The sequence below is a fragment of the Notamacropus eugenii genome, chromosome 1, assembly GCF_028372415.1.
Source record: "Notamacropus eugenii isolate mMacEug1 chromosome 1, mMacEug1.pri_v2, whole genome shotgun sequence".
NCBI classification, from domain to species: Eukaryota; Metazoa; Chordata; class Mammalia; order Diprotodontia; family Macropodidae; genus Notamacropus; species Notamacropus eugenii.
Window position 1 is genome coordinate 445,701,902 of NC_092872.1, and position 18,076 is coordinate 445,719,977.

The following is an 18,076-nucleotide window of genomic DNA, read 5'->3' on the forward strand; positions in this document are numbered from 1 at the left end:
TGCCTCCCAGTCTAGCACTCTTCCCACTATCCCACACTCCTCTACCAATGCACAGTTCAAACTTTTAAACTTTTTGATGGTGCCCATAAAATCCCCAGGAAAGAGGATATTGCAACTCTCCCCGGCACATAGGTGCTTTAAATCATAGTTAAACAGACAGAATGTTACAAATAGCATGGTTTTCATTCTCCATAGCAGTTTTATTGACAAGTGTTGTTTTTTTTTCTCTCTTGTAAAGTTTAAAAATCTAACACTACCTGTCCACACAGAAGGGGAAACAAAACTTGGTCAAAGTCTGTAGAACTTCCTGTGGAGAGAAAAAGAGATAATTTATACATCTAATGGGAGCAATAAATCTAACATTAACCACAAGCGCCCAATCTTACAACTCTACCCCTGAAGAAATCTGAGACAGATGAAGAAATATGAGCTTTATCAATTACATGGGGAGGAGGACTGGGCAGTCAATCATGTGAAATAATAAACATGATCAAACTTCATTAAAAATGAAAAATTAATCAAGATTCACACATGGGCAAGCAGCAGGGGCCCGGCAGCAAAGCTCCAAAGGGAGGGAGGAGTTTGCATGGCTGAGTGTTAACACCCCTCAAGGGACCATCTTCAGCATGACCATATGGATCAGACTGAATAACACCAAACCACATGGGCTTGGCCTGGCAGGACCACTTCTGCTGGCACCATTTTTGCCTGTTACCTAGGAACAGAGGGGTCTGGGATTAGGAACCGCTTCCCAACATCAATAGGACCAATAACAAGAAAGAGATAAAGCCAATCGTTCTCAGAGATCATTTTTCCTGAATGTACTCACAATCATTTCCTCCTTTACAACCTCTATTTGCCTAATTTTGGGTGAAAGTTTCTGTTTGTCACCAATTTATTTTGGCATCAAATTGCAATATTTTCAAGTTGTTTTTTAATGACACCACTGTGCTTGTCCTTGTTTACACATTCCCAGTTTATCAATTAATCAAAGTAAACTATTACTTTAAACATCTTTTTGAAATAGGTAGGTAGGAAACACTAAACACATTCTTCAGAAAGAACAGAGAAGAATGGAAAGGTGGAGTGGTACTTCAAAATTCCTCATTCTTTGGACAAGAAAACCATTCCTCAGTAAAAGTGTCAGAGTCAGAGAATATTAGTGTCAGAAAGAAGGCTGGGCCACAGAGCAACATACCATAAAACACAGAATGTTGGTCTCAAATGATATGCATGAAATACACCATGTTAGAACACAAAACATTAGACCTGGAAGCTTTTAAAACACAGAATGTTAGAACATAAAACTGAATATTAGAACATGGGACCTTATAATGTCAGAGAGACCAAGAAGAGTCCTTAGTAGACAGAATGGTTGAATATGGAATCAAAAAAGTTCAGATCACATAAACATATATCCAGATAAACGCAACAGGCCTTTGAAGTCAGCAAACGTTTTTTAAGTGCCTATCATATAAAAGGCAGATAAGTTACTTACACAACCTCCTGTGACAACAAAATTTTTCTAATTAGCTTAACTTAAATGAAAAGCCTCATTGACACCATTAAAAATTCATTAATTCAAATGTTATAAAAATTACACATGTATTCCTTTCATGAATCTGCTTTGCTCTCTAGCCTTTTTCGCTCACAAATTTCAGGACAAAATGGTGAGCACATTTTTATGACTTTAAGTCTTAGGTCTAAATTGAAACAAGCCTGCCTTAACTAAATCCAAATCTGTCAGTGTGATGAAGTAAAGATCAGGTTACAAATGTAGTCCTTTTCCAACCAATAATAATGAGTTATCAATGCTAACTGGATTGATGATGCTCGCTTCATTTAGTTTTAAAACCAGTCCTATCACTCAAGAAAGAAACTCACATCAATCTAATCGTCTACTCAATGAAGCAGAAAGCTTTTTGGCTTTCCCTGCTAGCACATATTCCTCCTACATAATTCAACTGAGAATATTCTATTCTTTAACATTGTTAGACGAGGACTACATTAACTATACCACTGTTAAAAAATGAAAGCCAACACTAAATGAACTTTGATTAGAATGAATAACAAAGGAAAATTTCTCTCAATATAGTCTAAATTGTTGTATCTGTACACTAGTCATATCTGAGCTGTGCTGTCTGTAATAACCAATGTGCTATTTTAAAAGAGGATGTCTTCTATTTAAAGATTAATCACCACCTAGCTCACACAGAAGAGACTGCTTAGGACTGGAATTAAGGAGAAGCAGGATGCTGGACAGTTCTGACAAGAGCATTCTCCATGTGTTCCTGAACAACTTGTAATATTCTACATTCTTAAAGCACAAATGTCATCAGGTCACAACCCACCCCACCTCCCATGCCCAAACTCCAGTGGGTCCTTATTATCTCTGGCATCTAATATAAACTCCTTTAATTAGCACTTAAAATGCTTCATAACCTAGTCCTTTTCTCTCTTTCTGGTCTTCTTGAACATAACTCTCTCCTACAAATCTACTATTCCAACCACACTATTGCTTCCTTGCTACTCTATGAACACCACACTCTATTTTCCACCTGTACTCTAGTCCTGCTCCTCATTCCCACCCCCCCTTCACCCCCTAGTAGAACTTAGATTCTGTCCCTGGGATTCTGGCCTCTGACATGTGAGCTCTGACCTTATCCTGCTTAGAATCAAGACACTAGGATACTTCCCTAACATCTGCATATCATCATAGTTCCTTTTAGCTTGAATACTCATGTTCTATGTTTGAACATTTTACGTTCAAAGGTCCCTTCTAACTCTGTGATTCTAAGACTACTATACATAGGAATAAAGGAGTTTTCCTGGCCAATAAGAACATCATTCAAACAACTAGTAGAGTAGAGGGAGGAATATTCACTTTAACATATTTAGGGCCCCAGCCCCACTAACACCCTTATCCTATACATGTATCCTTCCCAATAATTTAAACAAAAGAAATAATTTAAACAAAAAAAGAGAGAGTCCTCTTTTTACCTCAGGATGAAATTTCCTTCAAAAAGTATATTTTTGAAGGAAATCACTTCAGCATATATACCAAACAGTCTGTAAAATTCAAATACATGTGCTACCAAAGGTATACAGACCACAAAGACTGATCTCCTCTACTACCCAAAAGCTACAAATGCAAAAAGGACTTTTCCTTTTTAAGTTGGAACTTTACTGATAAAAATGCTTGAAAGATATCTCAGATAAAGAAATCCCATGACTACTACATTTTGCCCTAAAGATCCAATAGGTAGTTAACAGGCCCAGCTTTAAGACTTTCTAAAACATAACAGCTACAAATGTCAAGACATCAAGGATCTGTAATTTCATCAGTCAAGTAACTCAACTAAGAAAGTTGCCTGAGGTTCAGGGAAATTAAATGACTAATTACTAAACATTGGAGGTGAGACCTGAACCCAGGTATCTCTGACTCCAAATCTAGCATTTTATCCATTGTATTACATTTCTTCCCCCACCTAGCATCATCACACTTTCTTGTCTGGTCAGTACTCTGGCTAGCAACTTCAGTCATCCTCAACCGCTCTCTCACACACTGTATATACCCAAGCTATTGCCAAATCTTATCACTTCTCCCTTCATGTCTCTCAGATAAGGCTCCTTCTTTCCACTCACACGGTCCACTCTATTGTAAGCTCTCATCACCTCTTCTCTGTCCTACTACAAAAGCCTTCTGGTCAGTATCTCTGTCTCAATATCCTTCCCACTCCAATCCATCTACCACATAGGTGCCAAAAGTGAGTTTTGTAAGACACAGATCTGAACAAGGCCTCTTACTGTTCAGTGATTACCTCTAAGGGTAACTAGAAAGGCTCCTCAGCCTGGGCATTTCCTGCCTTTCTAGTCTTCTTATACATTCTCTAACCCAGTTACACTGACCTCCTTGCCATTCTTCACCATGATATGACATCTCCTGATTCTACATTTATATTAACCAACCTCCATGCTTGGTACATTTTCCCTTCTTATTTCCACCTCCTGGCTTCCCTAGCTTCCTTCAAGACTCAGATGAAACCTTGCCTTCTGCAGGAGACATTTCCAGTTCCCCAACACCACTACTGTTGGTGCTGTGTCTCTAAGATTGCCTTCTCTTTACACTGCATATGTCTTACATGTATAATTTTTTCGCATTTTGTCTTTCCCACTAGAATGTTAGCTCCTTGAGGGCAGGAATCGCATTTTTACTTTCTTTGTATCTCCAGTGCTAATGCACAATGCCTAGAGAATAGTAAGCATTTAATAAATATTTGTTAACTGAATATCACTATTCAAAAGTCTACACTTGCCATGCAGCTCAGTGGACAGAGCACTAGACTAGGAGTAAAAAAAACCTGAGTTCAGATTTAACCTCAGACACTTACTAGCTGTGTGATTGCAGACAAGTCAGTTAACAACTCAGTCTACCTCAGTTCTTCAACTGTAAAATGGGGATAATTTCAACTATTGCAACTATTTCCCAGAGTGGCTGTAAAAATTAATTGAGATAACATTTGCAAAGTGTTTATCACACTTCCTGGCACATAGTATGCACTTAATAAATGCTTGCCTCCTTCTTTCCTTCCTTCCTAGGTTTATCTTTCAGAAGAGAGCTACATGTTAGCACATTACAATGGATGAATACTGGATGAAGAGACAAGACACAAGTTCTACTCCCAGTACTCCCATTTAAGAAAATCATTACCTCATCCTGGCCTCAGTTTTCTCATCGGTAAAACAAAAGGAGAGACAAGATAGCTTCTAAATTCCTTTCTCCTTTCCTCCTCTAAATATAGAACTTTAGACCAGATGATTTCAAAGGAACTCTTTAGGTCTCTCTTTCTATAACATGGCATAAAAAGCAATTTTTGAAATATAAACATTCATTTGGAAATGTAATCTATAACTTAATGGGTAATGGAAAGACCCAGACAGCATTAAGCAAGCTGTAACATGACCAACAATGTCTTGTATGTAAGAAGTGGTGTAAAAATTGTAACACCTTCTCACCCCCCAACCCCCTTCCTCTCCCTCTCTCATTTCATCTCAGAAGGGAACTGCTATTAAAGACATGTCCTCTATGATGAATAACTTAAAAGTATTAGAAGAGCTGTCTGGGTCACTGAGAGTTTGAATGATTTGCTCTAGGAAAACACAGCCAACAGTGGTTGAAGGTGGATCTTGAAGCCAGGTCTTCCTAACTCCAAAGCTTGCTCTCCACCCACTGTACCACAGCTACCTCTCAATGTAAAAGTTATCAGTCAAAAAATATATGATCAGAGAGGACATGGTGTCATTATATAGGGAAAACACAGGACAAAACAGGAACAAATCAAAATCCCCACAAAATAAAGAATAAGAGGAACACATCCAGGAGGTGGGCAGATATCCTATAGAGGATTTTAGGGGGAACAAGGATGAAGACTGCAGAGGATAGGTTGCAATCAATGAGGATGTAGGGAGTGTCTACCTATGTGGATGAGCTCTGAGATCAACTAAGTAACCTCTCACTAAGAAATCACTCTTTCAGCCAAGAAGCGAGCTTTTAGTTTGGTCAGCTATTTCAAAGTCTTCTTGTGTTCAATGGATATTAAACTGAAAATTATACATACACATCCATATGTGAGTATACAGGCATATGTGTAACTAGCTATCATCATTATATCAAAAAAGAAAGAGTTGTTACTTATGCTACAGTATGTTTTGTGTTTCCTGTTAAACAGGATAATAATGTTATAGCTAGAAGGGACCTTACAACAGAAAATATTAAAAGGAACCTGAGATCATGGAGTGAATGCCATGGATAGAAGAGAACTTAGAGATCATCCAATCTAACACCCTGATTTCAGAGAAAAGAGGACATAGGCCCAGAGAATGAAAATAAGAGGCCCAAGTACATGAATTGTTAGTGTCAGAGACAAGACTGAACCATTGAATGACTACTTCTCTCAATCCTTCCCCTCTAGAAAATATGACATCACTTTCATATGAAAAATGCTACTCTTCAAGTAAGATATCAAAGCCCTGCTTCCTAAGCTACCTCACTGATTGTTTTGCTTAGAAAATGATCTCTATCAACCAATTGATGTACTCCTTTTTCATAAAACCTGTGTCTTTGAGCAGTGCGGTAGAGTGGAAAGAAAACTGAATTTGGAGTAAAAAACTCAGGACTGGAATCTTGCTAATTTTGTAGCTGTTGGCAAATCACTTCCCCTCTAGGAGACTCAATTCCCCTATTTGTAAAATGAAGGGGTTAGAGTAGAGGTCTTCTGTTAGCCCCAACATGTTATAGTCCTATGTGCTACAAAGATGAAATGGAAATGAACAACTAATTGTCGGGGGTGGGGAGAGGTAGTGTGAGCAAAGGAGAAGGGAAGCATCCACCAGTTTCCAGGATCAATCCCAGAATTTATATTTTCACAAGGTTTTTTTATGTGCAGTTTGATTTCTTAACATTTTAATGAGCCAAAAAAGAAAAGTGAATCTATAGCTTCCAGTCACCACAGTTAAAGTGCAGAGCATGAACTAGATCCCAAGGGGAAGGCAGCCCACCATGTCACTACTGGCTTTAGGACATACACCACCTGGTTCCATGTCCCCAGGTTCCAACTCTTTTCATAATCAAAACACTGCTGACATTATAAACCCCGCACGGGTTTGCTAAAATCCCCCTCAATCAATACGGCCAACACATAACTTATTGGAGACAACAGTGGGCTCATTGATTAAGTTGAGTTCCATAGCAAAGTTTTCAAAATAAATGAGACAAGGATACAGCGTTCAACCCCTTTGTGTCACAAGACAATTTATGAAATGGGCAATTTCCAAAAGGGCCTTTCTCCCCCTCACAAAACAGACAGTCATTGAAGTGGGAAGAAGCCAGAACAGGAAGCAAAGAAAGAGAAGAGGAAAAAAAGAAGCAAGATTTACAAGTAACAGCAACTCATTTCTGAGGCGCTTTACTATTTACACCCTTTCCTCATAACACTTCCCTGGAGATAAGTAGTATAGGTATCATTTGTATTATGCAATTGAGGAAACTGAAATCTTCACAGGTGAAATGGCTTGCCCACGGTCACTGAGCAATGGAACAAGAACTGAAATGCAGTATTTTAGTGTCAATCACTGTGTTAATACATTGCCTCTAAATTATGTATCTATTACATAACATTTGATGTGTCAGCAGTGTGATGTATCAACCACAAGAACTAACGTGATATTAGAATACAACAATAGAAGTGTGGTTTCCAGAACAAGAGAAGCAATAACAATGCTCCTATCCTTTGCCCTAGTTAAATCATACCTAAAGTACATTATCTAGTTCTGGGTTCCACATTTTAAGAACAATAACAAGCTGCACAGTTTGTCCAAAAGAGATCAATGAGGATGGCGAAAGGTCTTGAAAACATGGCCATATGTAGAATGGTTGAAAAAATTAGGGATATTTGGCATAGAGAAAACTTGGGAGAAGGCATAATTATAGGATCCAGCCCAACTCTTTTATCTTATGTATGAGGAAGCTAAATGATCACCATCTTTGAGTATTTAATGTGCTAATCTGATTTAATGTAAGAAAGAATGTACAAAAGGGGCAGATTTTGATTCAATGTAAAAATAATTTCTTAATAACTAGAAATGTCCAAAAGTAGAATAGGATGCCTTAAAAGTTAGTGAATACCCCACCCTCAAGGAGAAGTTAGATGAACACTTATCAGGAGCATTGCAGAGAGTATTCTTGCTTCATGTACAGGTCATAAATAAAATAAAAGTAAAATAAAAAGGTCAAAAATAAGAGGTCATCTAGTCCAACCCCCTCATTTTACAGATGAAGAAACTGAAGCCAGAAATGGTAAATGATTTTTCTAATATCACCCAAGTAATACCTGTCAGAGGTGAAAGTCAAACCCAGATCCTCTAACTCCAAATCCAGTACTCTTCCCCTATACCACACTGGCTTTGGCAGCAGAACTAGAAGATCTTTAAGACTCTTTCCAACCCTAAAATCCCACAATTCTATGAAAACTGCTACTTCCACAATATAATGAAAGGAATGAAAAAAATTCACACACCAAACCTCAAGCTACTGAGAATGCAATCCATCATCCAGCAGTTAGTACATTTGCAAATGGGACACACATATCTCTCAAGATGATTTCTCACTCGACTTTGCATTCTCTCCAATTATCTGGGCAAAGGAATGAGCAAGTGAGGTCATTACAGTCTTGAAAAGGTGGGAATCAGGGCACTAAACTCTATTCTTCCTTCCAGAAGGATGGTTCTCTCATCTAGCCACAAAACTAGGTGAAGGGTTTTAAATTTATAATTTTTACACCATTACAGAGTCCTGTCTGGAAGCAAAACTTTGAAGGCTAGATTCACTGAAGTTAATTAGGATCATTAATAATGAGAAAGTTATACCATTTCGTCCTGAAAGGGGGAAGGGAGATCCTGCAAGGGCTATCAACATTATTAACATGTACTTTCTTTATTTGCTTTGCTTTGAAACTGATAAACAAAAAATAAGTGAGTCTGGCAGCTAGAAAACACACATTTGAACATTCATATACACATGCATGCATGCATACACACAAGTATGATTAAACTGTTGATATTTAAGAAATTTCACAAAGTTATTAACAGTGAAAAAGAAAAAGAAAAATATTTGAGATCAATGTACAAACAAGATGGTAATGATCATACCAGCAAGCAAAAGGTGTTTCTTTATGGTTTTTTGGAAAAGTGATCTTCTATCAGGACACAATACAAGGAAGGCTGATGGGAAATGTGGACAAGTTAATTTTGTCTACAAAAAGAAGAAACAATGTTATAACAATCTATGCTTTAGGATCCCTTCCATTTTTAACATTCTATGTTTCATTTTCTAAGATTCTATAATCTAAACTCACTTTCCAGCTCTAATATTGTATGTTCTTGAGATTCAAATGGATAGATTGATAGATCAATAGGAGAGAGAGACAAAAAGAGATTTAATTATCTCACTTTTTTAAAACTGAAGATGTACTATCGTGGATCACAATTCTAAGTTCTGCAAAGCTACATTCCAACCTGTAAAATATTCTCTATTCAAATAAGAACATATACTGACCCTCAAGGTCAGTGTATATATAACTAAAAAGAAAAAAGGCTATCTTTAAGAAAATTGATTACCTTAAAAGCAAAATTAAAAATAGATACAAACACTCACAAGCTTGATTTTATTTCAAAATGTCTATAGACTTTTAATCATTTCTACTTTCAAAAGGGGTCACTATTTTGAAGTTAACATAAGTTTAAAAGGTTGATCAATAGTCATCTACGTAGTAGGATAAATTAGAAGTTTTTATCACCAACGATACTGACAACAGTAATTTCCTAAGAATAAAAACAGGAAGAAGATTTTTTTTTTTTACTCCAATTTAAGCATGGTGCAGTGGAACAAGTACAGGATTTGGAGTCAAGGGACTTGGCTTTGATACTTACTAGTTGTGTGTCTTGGGCAATTCACTCTCTGTGCCTCAATTTTTCCATATATAACACAGTGGTACTAATATTTGCCCTACATAGCTCACAGAGTTCTAGTGATCTTTGCACTTTGTAAATTATAAAGAGTTATGGAAATATGAACTCCTTGAAAATAGGGTCTGTTTCATTTTTGTCTGTGTGTTCCTGGTGCCAAATATAAGTGCCTGGAACATTGAATGCACTTAATAAATACTCGCTAAGAGAATGATTTAAAATACCTAATTAAATTCAAAATCTACACCAAACTATCTCTTCTGTAAGGAAAAAGCACTGATCAAATAAGCAATTTTATGGCTCAACCCTTCAACTGAACATAAAGTTCCTGTCAAATTTTTTATTAATTTTATTGACATACTGCCTCTTAAAGAAGGAATATCCCAACAATATGTTTAAAGTCCCTTACAACTTTTCTGAATAGTGTCAAGGACTTGTTCTATAGGCAGTAATTAGAATAGAAATAATGTAAACGGTGCTGTAATTCCCAGCCTCAGTTTCTTTGATCTATAGCATGAGGGGGTTATACCAGCAGAACTCTAAGGCCCCTCTCCAACAAAGAGCTTTTCTAAGGTTCCTTCTAGTTCTAACACACAATAATTCTATGGATTTGAATATGAAACTATAGCTCTTGAATATAAAAAAATCTTAAATTTTAATAAGCATCTACATGTAAATTTCATATTAAAAATAGGTACAAACAGAACAAACTCATGGGAAGGATCTGTAGTCAGACCCTGGGCCCAAAGCTGCTTACAACTATCTGTTTAACTTTAAGTCATGTAAATTCTCATGACCTCGGTTTTCTCATCTATAAAATTAAGCAGTTGAACTAGGGCCCTTGTAGCTCTAAATTTATCGTGCTATAATCCAATGACTATATTTCATAAATTCCCCACCAAAAAAATTAACAGAGAAAACTAAAGATTTATATTTAGAAAAAAGAAAACTCATTTCATCCTTTTCTCTTTTCTTTGTTAACCAAAACATTAAAAACAAAGCTGAATCTCATAGTACAAGTTCTATTGTTTCTTTTTAATAATTTAGAATTTTAAATAGAAGGGCTAAAAAAGGGGAAATTGAAATCTATAGTCATTATTAAATACTAAAAATCTTAAGATTGTTTCAGAGTGCTTCCAAAATTAATAAGTAAAGTTTTGTTTTGTGACTGCAACTCAACACTGTCTAGGATATGAGAGAATTGCAGTCTGTATTTGGTGGAAAGGGCACACATATTTATGAAATCAAAGATCCATGAAGTATTGTTATAAGTGTTTACAATCTGCACCAACAATATCAGTAATGTAATTTATTGAGCTGAACACTCATAAAATAGTAATGAAGTATAACTCTCAAAATATGGTGAACTATGCATATTTCTAAAATTTTGCTAAAATGGATGCTATTTTTTTAACATAATGTTATCATCAGTTAGGAATGTTTGAGGAAAACAGAAAATGAATTTTAAAACAACACAAAATGGAAACAGATCACATTAAGACAAGGACCCAAATAACAAAAAAACATTATTTCAGTGAAGAACTCATGCTCTACATTGATACTATTTGGTTACTTCTCCCTCTATTCCAAAGAAAAAGAGCATTGATAGAAATACTATTTTGTAAGCATATTATAAGCTGTCAGAATTTAAATATTTTAAATGCACACAAAATTGTGCACAGATGGGCAACTTTTCTGCTCATATTAGTCTAAAAAAAAAAAATCTTTCATTACCAAGCTCAAAGTCCTTGAATTTTTTAAACTTAATTGTGCCTCTATTTCTTAGAATTTACACCCCAAGGCCAAAGCTTTCCTGCCACCAGTCCTTCAAATCTGACTTGGACATTACACGGGAGGAGGCTCCAAGCCTCCCTGAGGTCTGAGCCCTTTCACCACATACGAAAAAGCAGTCGATAATGGGCCCGTGTTGAATTCACTGCTCTCTAAGGCTCCTCCTGGGACCCAGGCCTAGCAGATGTGATTGAAAAAAAAAAAAATTGTGTCAGAGAAAGTAGCTGGAGTTTGTGGTTTAATGACAACTTAAACCTTTAAACCAGTACAACCAAAAGTACTAACAGGACGAACTGCTACCACTTTGCTAGTGCCAAGCTCCCCAATGAAATTAACACTTCTATCCACAATATCTCCTAAAGTCCCCCCCAAAAAACCATTCTAATTTTTAAAAATATATTTAGCAAATGCAAGTATCTGCTAGGGCCATGAGGATAAGACAGAAATATTTTAAATATAAGTCCTTGAATATACTTCGTACAATTTTTATTTGTCCAATGTATTTTCTCATCTGGCTATGTCTGGATGCCTGAAATAGGGAAAAACAATATGATTATAAGATCGGAGCTAATTCCATGGCCAAAAGTCACCATGTGAATGTACACTATTAGTGAACTAGGGATTCCAAAGAACCACAAAAGCTAACAATTATTTTGAAGCTTACTCAACTTTAGAAAAGAAAAGGACTATTATGAATTATTTGAACTTCCCGGTTATTAAAATCCACTACCCAAGGGAGATTTGTTTAAACCATGAGTGGCTACAGTGCTCTACAACTCCTGAGAACTCTTTGTCTAACGTAATTACATGGTACTAAAAAATAGATTTAAGTGTCTACATGGGATAACATTTTCCAAATTCTATAATTCTGCCTTCAGATGACAGGCCTTTCTTAACCTAGCATTTCGAAAGCCCTATTCAGTCCCAATGGCAGACCCACTTAATCAGCAATCATTGTTCTGGTAGGCAGGACTTTGTTGTCAAGACAAGGGGGTAAGGGGGTAGGGAGAGAACCTTAAAAAAAAATCCCCCCCCCCCAACTGGCATAAGAAAAAAAGTGATCTTTCTCAAACAGGGCCAAATTTATGCAAATCTTTTATAAACATTCACAAACATTTATTTAGCTTTTGAAATGCTGGCCTCATTTGAGGGCATGGAAATGAGAGGGGGAAGTCGGAAAACGCCAAGGACAGCTTAGGGGCCCCGCCATGCTGCATAAATATTCACAAGGAAGATTATAGGATTCATGTTCGGCTGTCTTAGGTTTCTCCAAAGTCCACATAGAATAGCAAAGAACAAAACTAACGAGAAGTGGAGCAGATGTTAGACAATGCATCAGCCTCTTTTCCTCTCTCACTTGGCTATACTTGGGCGCTTTTATATTTTCTTTCAATATGGTTAGGTCATTCAAGGATTCTCCTATACACTCTGTATTGTGGATACAGATCTATAAGCTGGGGCTCTGTCAGCTTTCCAAAAGTTTCCAATGAAAAGGCATTATGCAAATTTACCTCTCTTACCCTCTTTCAGGGGGGAAAAAAAGAGAGAGCCTCCAGTATGTAGTCATTGGAGTATTGGAAGCCCCTGAATTCATTTCAGTGAGGCTGTGTTTGCCTTAGGGCCACGCTGCGTGTTTTGACAGTAGATCCCCCTAGATAGCTCGGATTAGTGGGGCTTGTTTAGATAAACTCCAAATCAAGGCCTTCTCTAGGTAGACAGCTAGATGTAGCTACTGAGTTTCCAGCTGCCTCCTCCTTTCATCCCCAAACAACTGCAGATTCACAGTAGCTATCACAGCCACAGGCTATGTCACATACATAAGTACAAAATTAAAGGACCGCTAAAAGAATCCTTTGTAAGTCTTAGTGCTAAAATAAGGAATCTGTACTGCATGGTTTACACAAATTATCCAAGGTACTTCCCAGTAAGGCACTGAAAATCATCATCTAACAAGACATGTTAATAAAGGTCCCTAGGTGCCAAAAATGAATACCATCATGATATATTAATCTACACCTCCTCTTATTTACTCTTAGGTTTTATAATAGAACAGTTCTCTTACTAATATTTTCTTCCAATATGCCACCTTGTCAAGGATGGGACAATGTATCTCTGATGGTAATATTGGCAAACACAAACTCTAGCAGGTCTGATCTGCTGGAAAAGTAAGAAAGACTTTTGAGTCAGACTGGAGACAGATCATGTCTGTGGCTTGAGGACCACTCAGTTAAACTCAAAGAAATTCATCATCAAAAATGGGGTTAAAAGAACGAATTTTTTTAAACCACAGACCATGAAGACATACATACACAGATACATATCCTATGTATGTAGAAATGAAATATTTGGGACTTGTACTTGTAGGAGGACTGACATCAATGACATTAGAGATCTTTTAAATAAATATTTTTTTTGTAATGCAAAAAATTCTATTTGTCTAGCATCAAGGAGATACTTGACACTGATAGATGATGTATATTAAAATAGAGGGGAAGGTAAATAAGCATAGCCATGAATTCTTCATATTAACATCTAGCCTGCTCCATTTCCATACTGGTTGTCTCCTCACTGCCCCACTCCCACAGGTCATTATCACTTTTCCCCTTCTTTGTGCTGTCTTTCCCCCACCAAAATATAAACTCCTTAAGAACATGGAATAAGTCAATTTATGGATTCTACATTTCCAGCTCTTAACAAAATAAATGATACATAGTAATTGCCTTAATAAATGCTTTACCTATCTATATAGAAGGAATTATTTAACACTGAAGGATTGATTACAATAGCAATGATCATGACTGTATGGAATGTTCTCCCTCCTCATTTCCATCTCCTGGCTTCTGTAACTTTCTTTAAGATCTCTCTAAAGTCTCACCTTTTATAGGAAGCCTTTCTCAATTCTTCTTAATTCTAATATCTTCCCTCTGTTGACTATTCCCTATTAATTCTGTATATAGCTTGTCTGTATATAGCTTATACTTAGTTATTTGCATGTTATCTCCCTCACTCCATGGTGAGCTCCTTGAGGGCAGGAATTGTCTTTTGACTTTCTTCATATGTCCAGCATACAGTGACTGGCACATAATAAGTGCTTAATAAATTTTATTGACTGAATGACTAACTTTAAAGATGACATTATTCTATATACATCATATATATGTTTATATATACATTTATATACATTGTTTTTAAAGAAATTCTATAAAACTAGGTATTACAGGTATTATTATTCTCATTTTACAAGTAAGAAAACATAAGGAGGAGAACCAGAACTCAAATCACCCTGAATCCCTGATCAGCATTCTATTATACCTCATTACCTCTTACTACATTACTGGTATGGAGTTACACTAATGACAGGATTCCAACAAAAAATTATCTCCCCATTTTTGGCTTTCAATTATACAGCACTTAAATTATAAATTCTTAAGCTACATTCGAGTTCTTCCCAACGAAGATTTTAATACAAAAAGATGATAATCACATATGTCATTTATATAGTAACTCAGAGCATATAAATTTGTAATCAGGATTTAAAACCTGCTCAAATGCTTTATGCACAGTATACAATTTTATTCTCCTAACAGTCACATGAGACATGGAATAAAAGTATCATCATTATTACACCCATCTGATAAATAAGGAAAACCACAACAGTAGCCTTGATGAGTTGCTAAGGCAGAAAGGTAATCATTCATTTGGGGTCTCCTGATCCATCAATACAATCAAGATCCCTCAGAAGACATAAGAAGATTGTTACAAGAAGAAAGGTGTGTGGCAGGAAAAGCCCTGGATTTGGAGTCAGGAGACTTGGGCTGAATCTTGTCTCTGCCAATTGGGAGCTGTTACTCTGGGTTAAGGCACTTTAACCATCTGAACCTATTTCCTTATCTGCAAAAAAAGAAGACATTGGACAAAATCATCATCGATGATGCCATCCAAAATGCCATCTACAATCTCAGTAGTTCTAGGAAACCAGTGGTTAAACCCTCACCTTGCTGAGACTCTTTCTACAAAGAATTAGCAGGTTTTTTATATATAATTGGGTTAATAATTGGAAACTTCTCTTGGCCATATCCTTTCTTCCTCATGGATAAAAAATTAGAGATTTGTTTCCTGGCCATGTATAGAAAAAACAAAGAACTCATTCCTATTTCTCAACTGCTGAGAAAGTTGGATAAATAGAAGCAAACAAGTTCTTGTTAGACATGCATATATGACTCCTACCTCAGCAACCCCTGTGCCTTGATTAATGGCTTGTTTTCTTTTGGCCCACCCATGGGGTCACCACACCATTTCTGTCCTCATCCCCGGATCTCCTCATGTACTCTCATGGCTTCACACACCATTAATCATAGGCTTCACAAGAATTATGGCTATTTTCTATCTATGAGAAAATTGAGAACCAGAGGAGGGAAGTCATTTGTCCAAAGCCACACAGCTAGTAAATAGCAAAGCCAAGAATAAAACCCAGGTTTCAAAATCTAGCGTTTATGTTTGCACTATGCTATGTTGCTTTACGCAAATGATGGTCAAATTTGTATCTCCAATTTTGATATCTCTCCTTCAAGCTAATTTCATGTTCTTAACTGCTCACTGGATATTTTCAACTGAATGACCCACTAATCCATCAAACTTGATTCGAGAAACTGAATAAATTCAGATCTGTCCCCAACAAAATTCTAGAAGAAATTATTAGATTTAGAGTGTCTAAGTATTTACTAATCAACAAGTGTCTATTAAGCAATATGTAAGCATATAAGTAAATACAAAGTAACCTAGAAGGAAAGGGTTCACTAATTGTTTGGGCAACAGGAAAGGCCTCTTATAAGAATGGCACTAGCCTAGCTCAAGATTCTAAGAGATCTGGTAAAAAGGGAATACATTCCAGGCAAGCAGGAAAGGCTACAAAAAGGCAGAGGGACAGATGTGGGATGTTCTGTATAAGCAATATAGGCTCGACAGAATCAAATTATGAAGGCCTTTAAACCCCAAACTGAGTTTACATTTTATCATAGAAGTTAGCAGGAACCAATGGAAACGCTTAACAAAGGGAACAACATGGTTAGGAATATTTTTTTGGTAGGCATGTAAAAGATAGATTAGAATGGAAAGATTTGAGGGAGGGGAGGCCATTGAGATAATTCAGGCAAAGAGGGCCTGGTGTGAGTTAGTGGCCATATCAGTAAAGAGAAGGGAACAGATGCAAGAGATGTTGTGGAAGTAGATTCTGTATTTATCTTGGCAACTGGATGTTTATGGAGGCTGAATGAGGATAAAAGGTTGAAAATGGGTCTTAGTCTGAAAACCAAACTAAGGTGACTGGAAGGATGGCACCCTTAATGGAGAAATGGAAGTTAGGGAGAGAGTAACATGTGAAGGAAAAATTAATAACCTCAATTTATATAGGAGTTTGAGATGCCTATGAGACATCCAGAAATGCCAATAGGCACTTTGCAATATGGGACCAGAGATTAGGAGAGATACTAGGACTAGTTCTGTGAATCAGCTGCATAGAGATGGTAATTTAAGCCAAGGGAGCTGATCTTTTGAGATCACCAAGTGTGTGTTCATCCTTCGTTGCCAAAGAAGACAATGCCATCACAGAAATAATGACATGACTTGCACTTGACTTTGTTTTGAGATCACCAAGTGAAAGTGTATAAAAAGAAAAGAGAAGAAGGCCCAGGAAAGAATTTTGGTGTAATAATATTGAACTATGTCTACAAAGAGCATATACATACCACAGTTTATCTAAATTTTCTATATCCTTTGATTTCTAAGCACAGCTGGTACTTGAAAAGCTTTAGCTATACTGTACACAGGTATGTCCCTTCATACCTCTGAATGCCCATGTGAAATAGTCAAAAATTTTTATACCAGTTTTACAAATGAGGAAATAGAGAGGAAAAGTAACTTGTCTGTAGGGCATATATCTAATATTTTGACTTCAAGTTGAGTCTTCTGACTCCAAGTCAATGTTCTTTATAAAGGTACCATTCAGATGTGACTTCCATGTTCCATTCCTATGCAGTGCTTAATACAATGCCTCATACCCAAGGGATGTTCAATAAATGTTCCCCTACTTAAATCCAAAGAACTTAGATCTATTTTTATTTTCCCACCTAAATAGCTAGCTGCAGGCAAAGTTCTCACTAAGCCATACCCAGACAGGGCTAAAAATACCTTTACATACAGTTTCTTTTTGACTATTCATAGCTGAAGGTAAACAGGCCTTTGGGAAAGCCATGAGTTTGGCAAATCTGTGCTTAATATCTCTACTCTCCTTTTAGTGCCCCTTTCTCCCTTACTTAATGGTGGTCTCTCACCCACCTGAAGGTTCCCTCATTTGTTAAATGAAGAGGTTGGACTAGGTGGCCTCCCAGGTTCCAGCTCCAGACTGAGAAGAACCTGCTGTCAGTCAGAGGTACTTACTGACTAACTTACTCATTCTTTCATATATTCAATAAATACTTTTAATTAAGCACCTAGATGAAATTCACTATGTTAGTTGGGCCTGAGAAACAGGATTTGGTTGAACATTTACACAAAAGTAAAGACAGTCCTTTCCCTCACAGGGGTAGGGAACCTGCAACCTCGAGGCCACATGTCCTAGGTCCTCAAGTGCAGCCCTTTGAACCCAAACTTCACAGAACAAATCCCCTTAATAAAAGAATTTGTTCTGTAAAACTTGAATTTAGTCAAAAGGATGAACCTGAGGATCTAGAAGGTCACATGTGGCCTCAAGGTCCCCTGCTCAGGT

General features: G+C 36.8%; 1 protein-coding gene across 8 annotated transcripts in view; it reads right to left on the minus strand.

Annotated features, from left to right (window-relative positions):
• Positions 1–18,076, minus strand: part of DENND1A (DENN domain containing 1A) — a 695,411-nt gene that overhangs the window by 500,213 nt on the left and 177,122 nt on the right. For 7 of the 8 annotated variants that reach the window (XM_072631873.1, XM_072631875.1, XM_072631872.1 and 4 more), the window contains exon 4: positions 258–307. The exons of the other annotated variant lie outside the window; for it this stretch is intronic. In XM_072631873.1, coding sequence (XP_072487974.1) covers positions 258–307 — 50 coding nt within the window. The remainder of the gene's footprint in view (positions 1–257; positions 308–18,076) is intronic. 8 annotated transcript variants of the gene reach the window in all.